The sequence below is a fragment of the Sus scrofa genome, chromosome 6, assembly GCF_000003025.6.
Source record: "Sus scrofa isolate TJ Tabasco breed Duroc chromosome 6, Sscrofa11.1, whole genome shotgun sequence".
Classification (NCBI taxonomy): domain Eukaryota; kingdom Metazoa; phylum Chordata; class Mammalia; order Artiodactyla; family Suidae; genus Sus; species Sus scrofa.
The window spans coordinates 165,224,316-165,230,381 of record NC_010448.4 but is presented as its reverse complement, the minus strand read 5'-3'; the positions used below and the strand labels follow the sequence as shown (position 1 = coordinate 165,230,381).

The 6,066-nt window shown below is 59.5% G+C and overlaps 1 protein-coding gene across 4 annotated transcripts; it reads left to right on the top strand.

Annotated features, from left to right (window-relative positions):
* On the top strand, nt 866-5,763 carry TSPAN1 (tetraspanin 1). Of its 4 annotated transcripts, none has more exons than XM_005665450.3 (8): nt 866-1,127; nt 1,421-1,485; nt 4,021-4,227; nt 4,433-4,507; nt 4,593-4,691; nt 4,773-4,928; nt 5,031-5,114; nt 5,275-5,763. In XM_005665450.3, the coding sequence occupies exons 2-8, from the start codon at nt 1,429-1,431 to the stop codon at nt 5,320-5,322; spliced, it is 726 nt and encodes a 241-aa protein (XP_005665507.1). In that variant the 5' UTR covers nt 866-1,127; nt 1,421-1,428; the 3' UTR covers nt 5,323-5,763.

The following is a 6,066-nucleotide window of genomic DNA, read 5'->3' as shown; positions in this document are numbered from 1 at the left end:
GGCCTGAGTGACCTAAAAGCCAGAACTTTCCCAGCACCTGGACCTCAAGATTGGCAGCCCAGGAAGTATTTATGATGAGGGGACTTAGGGCTATAACCCTTTGAGGTGGGGGCGGCGCTTTAGTGGGACCATGCTGCCCCCTGCTGGCGGGAAGGACCGGGGCGTCTGCGGAGCGCGGAGAGAAGAGCGGAGAGGAGACGGGTGGGGCGGGACAAGAGTGAGGAGGGAAGACGCGGGGGGAAGATGCGAGAGGAAGATGGGGAACGGGAAGTTTTGTGCAAGGAAAAAAACCACTCAAAGGAGGGAGCAGAAAATGCCAAGTTTTGATTACTTCCTTGAAAGCATTTTGGGCACGCCTGCAAGAGTGCGCGTGGCGGGGCCGGGGGTAGTTGATGCACTTCAGATGTTGCTGGGAGTCAGTCCCCGGAGTTCAGAGTGGGGGTGTGTGTGTGTGTGTGTGTGTGTGTGTGTGTGTGTGTGTGGCGCGCGCGTGTGCGTTCGTGGGCACTAGAAGGTGTTTATGTGTATCTGTGTGTGGATGTGTCGTGTGGGCAGATGTGTGTGCTGCGAGCACGTAGGGTGTGTGCGACTCTCAGCTGCTGCAGGGCGGGAAGCATCTGTGCGGGAAGGAAGCGGGTCCGGGCCGCCCCCTGCCCCACCCGCAGACCTCTCCCTCCCGCAGGTGGGGAGGGCGGTGCCTGCCTGCGGTTGGCGTTGCCAGGCGAGGCCCGCCGCTCTGGGGCTGCGGGGCCGGGGCGCGAGGCAGCAGGGGGCAGCAGGGGCAGGCGGAGGCCGACGGGCTGCGGGTGGGGCAGGGCGGAGGGCGGGCAGAAGGAGGCCTTTAAGGCGCCTGCCCCGCCCACAGGTGAGCAGTACCTGGTGAGCCAGCTCGTCTCCCTGCCTGCCCACTCAGTGGCAGTGCCCCGAGGCAGCTGTCCCCTCTGGAGCGCAGCAGATCCCTCTTTCAGAACTCACTACCGAGAGCCCCAGCAGGTGATGGCATAGGGTCAAGAGCGTCCTGTGAAGTGACATCCATCTGCGAACAGGACTGGTGGCGGTGACTGGCGGCGGGGAGGGTGCTGGAAGAATCCCGGCTTGGTCTGGTTTGGAAAGTCCAGGATAGGCAGGTGCCAGGGAAGGGCGCCGAGTGACCCTGTGGTGTGGGAGTCTGGCTTGGGGGTCAGGGGAGGGACCTGGGGTGTTCCTTCAGTTGTCCGAGGGTCAGGAGTTGGTAGAGGGCCTGGGCAGTACAGAGGCATAGGGTGTCGGGATGGGATCTGGGAGAAATCCTGAGGTGTCGGGGTCAGACGCTGGAGAAGCTTGGTGACAGGCTTGTCCGGGAGGCTGGGGTCGGGTGGGTCGGCCCAGGCTGGGGAGGGGGCGAGGGCGGGGTCCCAACTCACGCATGTCTGCCTCCCAGGAGCCGCCATGCGCTGCTTCAGCTTCATTAAGACCGTGATGATCCTCTTCAATCTGCTCATCTTTGTAAGTGCGGGGTTACGGGCTCTTTGGGGTTCCCTGCAGGAGCGCGCCTCGACCTGAGCACAGCCCGAGCTGGGAAAGAGGAGCTGGCCCTGCGGGGACTCGGTCCTTCAAGTTGCCCCCTGTGATGCGGTGCAGAAGTCTGCCCAGATGATGCTGAGTCCCGCTCCCGGTGGCAGCCTGGCCACAGGTCGAGTGGGGAATCTTAGGGGCACCCCTCCCCTCCGGGAAGCTTCAGTTCAGGCTTAGAGCAGGGCACAGTAGGCGAACAGGCTAGGGCCCAAGTGAGAGGAGGGGGGGTGCCCAGGGCCACTAGTGTGGAAGGAAACGCAGTGGCCTCTGGATGGTGGGGAGCCGAAAGCAGAGACAGCCCGGAGATGTTAGAGCAGAGGGTTGGCTGCAGGCAGCCCTTTTTTTATTCAACAAACATGTTGCCTCAGGCTCTGCTGAGGGCCGGGGGTAACAGGTGAGCGAGCTTCTCTGCCCTTGGAGATCGCAGATCCAGCAGGCCAGATAGGCAGGCGGTTGTGACAAAGCATATGTGGCCTTCCGCACAGGGACTGCGGAGCCTATAGGAGGGGCTTGAAACCTGCCTGGTCAGAGAAGACTTCTAGGAGGAAATAGCTGAGGCTGGAAATTTGCACGGGGTGGGGTGGGGGTGTTGGCGAAGCATATGCAGAAAGGCCCGGTGGTGGTGAAATTAGATATTGTTCAGAAAACCAGGAACAGATTGTATAAGGTGTGTTTGAGGGAGCTGAGCAATGAGGCTTGAACGCTAGAGATGGTGGCAGAGATGGGGAGACACGGGCAGAGCGGACAAGGCACAGAGCCCTTGGGGGCACTGAGGGGTGGGAGAAGGGGCAAGAAAGAGAGAGGTCCTGGGATGATGACCATGTCTCTGGCAAGAGCAACCTGGGGCATAGCCCACAGACGGCCGTGTGCCCAGTGGGGTTGCATCTCAGGTCAGAGCTGGACACGGACATTTGAAAGTCGTGTGCCCAGGAGTTCCCTGGTGGCTCAGCGGGTTAAGGATCCAGCATTGTTATTGCTGTGGCTCTCGTTACTTCTGTGGGCAGGGTTCATCTCTGGCCCAGGAACTTCTGCATGCCATAGGCGCAGCCAAAAAATAAATAAAGTCAGGTGCCCTTGGGTGGTCACTGAAGCCGTGGGAGGGGTGAGAGCAATCAGCAGGAAGAGGGAACTCTGGGAGACCCACCTTATAAAGGATAAATGGAGAAAAGGCCACCGGGAAGCAAACAAAGGAGCGGCAGGAGGCAAACCGGGAGAGGGAGGTATCAGGTCAAGGAGAATGCTGTGCCCATGGATGTCCCAGGATGTCATCAGAGACCTTGGGGCCACCTGAGAGCTGGTTAAAGTGAGTAGAAGGTGAAGAGGTGGACACGTGAAGTTTAGATGAGTTTGGAGGAATTTGGGCTGGGGGTGAAGGAACTCTCTGACTTTGATGTGGTTTGTTCCTCGGGCTGCTTCTGCCTTCAGGGAACTCGCCTTTGTCCGAGTTATCCGAAGAAGGCATCGGGACTTCGGGGAAGGGGAGAGCAGAGGCTCTGGCCTGAGGGGTTAAAGGCAAATCCGGTTTGCTTTCTGGCCTCTGTTGCCCAGGCCTCGGCTGACTGGGCAGGGCAGGCCTGCGACTCCTTGAAATTTGACCCTGTAGGCTAGACGCCCAGCTTTCTGCCCTTGGGCAAACACTGGGATCCAGCCCCTGTCTGCCACCTCCCTCCTGGTTCCAGCCTCAGTTGCCTTAGCCTGCCGGTGGGAACTGTGCTCCTAGGCGGTGTCTGATTCATCCACTGAAGCTCTGGATCCGGAAAGCTTTGCTCTTGGAGTTCTGGGGACTGGGCAGTGTGTCCTCTTCCCCCGTGCGGACCCTGGGATTCCCTCTCAGAGATGGGGTTGAGCCAGAGAGCCTCTAAGAGCTCTGCCTGTCTCTTTCTGGTGCCTCAGTTTCCGCTTGTGTGACAAGGAGAGGCCCAGGCTTGTCCTTGGAGGGGAGCCAAATGGGGCCTTGGGGTGGGTATCCCTTCTCACCACCGCCCTCTCCAAGGTTGGGAGCAGGTGTAAACCTCAGCCACGCCTCTGTTGCTATGGTGACCGTTGAGCCAGCTCGATGCTGCCACCCCTCTGTTTCCACCTATCTGAGGACAGAGGTGTTCCAGACACCTAAAGCCTGGAAAGGAAATGGGGGGTGGGGGGGCTGGGGTATTCGCCCGCTTTTTTGCGTTCTTAGCTCTGTGGTAGGACCCTGGCAGCTGGGAGGGGAAGCCTTGCCCCACCCCCTCCCCGTGGATATTTCTGGAATCCCTGAACCCATTTATATCTGCTTAGGTGTGCCGTCTACTGCTGGCTATGGATGTCTCAGCTTCCATCTTTCTGGCTCTAATGGATGTTCTTCCTCCCTCCGCAATGAGATTTTAGCCAATAAAGGAGAAACCTTCTCGTCTCTCATCTTGCTGACTCAACGGCGTGGTAGGGAGCTTCTTGGCAACACCATTTCAAGGTCTGCTTCTCTGTTGCCAGCTGTGTGGTGCGGCCCTGTTGGCAGTGGGCATCTGGGTCTCCGTCGACGGACCGTCCTTCATGAAGGTCTTCGGGCCGCTGTCGTCCAGTGCCATGCAGTTTGTCAACGTGGGCTACTTCCTCATCGCAGCTGGCGCTGTCCTCTTCGCTCTCGGCTTCCTGGGCTGCTACGGGGCCCAGACGGAGAACAAGTGTGCCCTCATGATGGTGTGTCAAACCCAGCTCCACAGGCCCAGAACCAAGGCCCAGGGTCGTCCCCTCATCCTTGACACCAGGCCCTGGGGATCCCCAAGCGCTGCTCCGGACTCCGGGGGCTCTGGCAAGGGGGGCCCCTACCCTGTTTGCGTGGGGGGCTGGGTTCGGGCAAGGAAAGCCTGCCTCCCTAAAACTCAGATCCCTGTGCCCCCCTCAGTTCTTCTTCATCCTCCTCCTCATCTTCATTGCGGAGATCGCAGCTGCTGTGGTCGCCCTGGTCTACACCTCCATGGTGAGGCGCGGGGTGGGGCCGGGAGGGCCGGGAGGGCCACGGCCACGTCCCCTACTGGCCTCACACGCCGGCCTTCCCCACGCAGGCTGAGCACTTCCTGACCTTGCTGGTCGTGCCCGCCATCAAGAAAGACTACGGTTCCCAGAAGGACTTCACCCAAGTGTGGAACTCCACCATGGAAGGGGTAAGGGAGGTGGCGGGGAGGCTCCAGGGTGGGGAGAAACACCCAAGGCCCCGCTGACCACCCTCTCGGCCTCGTCTCCAGCTCAAGTGCTGTGGCTTCAACAACTACACGGATTTTGAGGGCTCTCCCTACTACACTGAGAACAAGGTCTTCCCGCCATACTGTTGCTTTGACCCTGGCAATGGCACCGCTGTGGAACCCTGCACTAGAGATGAGGCCCAGAACAAGACGGTGCAGGTATGGGTTGGCCTGGGAGGTTGGGGGCGGCTTTGATGTCCTGAGTGCTGAGCAGGAGTAGGGGCAGCTGCTGACGAGGGATGCTCTCTCTCCTCCCCCAAGGGTTGCTTCAATCAGCTTCTGTACGACATCCGAACCAATGCAGTCACTGTGGGTGGTGTGGCAGCTGGAATTGGGGGCTTGGAGGTAAGGGGGTGAGGAGGTGGGGGCCGCCTGACCCATCTGTGAGGCCTCTTGAAGAGACAGACTTCCACCGAGGTTTCCTGGCGGGTGTCCGAGGGGCAGAGCATTGAAGCTAAGGGGCCTCCTCACGTCTCTTCGTCTCTCCCTGCTCCTTCCTCACTAGCTGGCTGCCATGATCGTGTCCATGTATCTATACTGCAACCTGAAATAAGTCTGCCTCCGCCTCCGCCCCTGCTGCTGCTACCTACGACCAGGAAGGAGGTACCCTGGCACTGCCAAGAGGCTGTGATCAGGGTGGGGAGGGATCTAATGGTGCCACTTGGATCAGAGGCCCATTTGGCTGCTCTGGACTCGAGGCCAAACAGGCAGCACCCCCTTCAGCCTGTGCCTGACTTTTCCTTCCATTATGGGGTTGGGGTACGCCTGTTCCAGTGCCTCTAAGAGAAGTCCTCTTGCTTATTCCTCCAGTCTGTCCCTTAAACCCTGGAGACCCCCTCGGGCCAAGGGCGGGGAGCTCTTGGTGACCCCAGTACTCCACAGAGGGGATGAGAGAAAGGCATCCTAGAGCCTGAGCATGTGCAAATCAGCAGTCACTGGGCGGATGTGTAGACACGTCAGAATTCACAAACCCATTAAAATGTTTATATTTGGACTCTTTGTATGTCCTTGGGGAGAGGGACCCATCCTGCCTAAGCTGGCCTGGGATTCCTGTGGGGCTGTTGACTCGGGGAGGCAGCAGAGGCAAGTCTTGCGGAAGTGGGTGGCTATTTCTCGCCTTCATTTGAATTCCAGGCCTGGGAGGGAGCCTGGGAGGCGGGCCGAGAGGACAATGAGGGAGGAGGTGGGGGCTGGGCCAGTCCGCCATATCCTCTAAGGTGGGAGGACTCTGGCCTGAAACTACTGCCTCCTGGGTAGGGGCACTGGACTGGAAAGCTATGAAAATAACAAGCTTGCG

What these genes read in the sequence shown, in the direction of transcription:
- TSPAN1 (XM_005665450.3), top strand. Translation starts at nt 1,429, where the DNA reads ATGCGCTGCTTCAGCTTCATTAAGACCGTGATGATCCTCTTCAATCTG. An exon ending in CCCTGGTCTACACCTCCATG is followed by an intron (nt 4,508 to 4,592) that starts GTGAGGCGCGGG and finishes TTCCCCACGCAG; the next exon opens with GCTGAGCACTTCCTGACCTT. An exon ending in CCCAGAACAAGACGGTGCAG is followed by an intron (nt 4,929 to 5,030) that starts GTATGGGTTGGC and finishes TCCTCCCCCAAG; the next exon opens with GGTTGCTTCAATCAGCTTCT.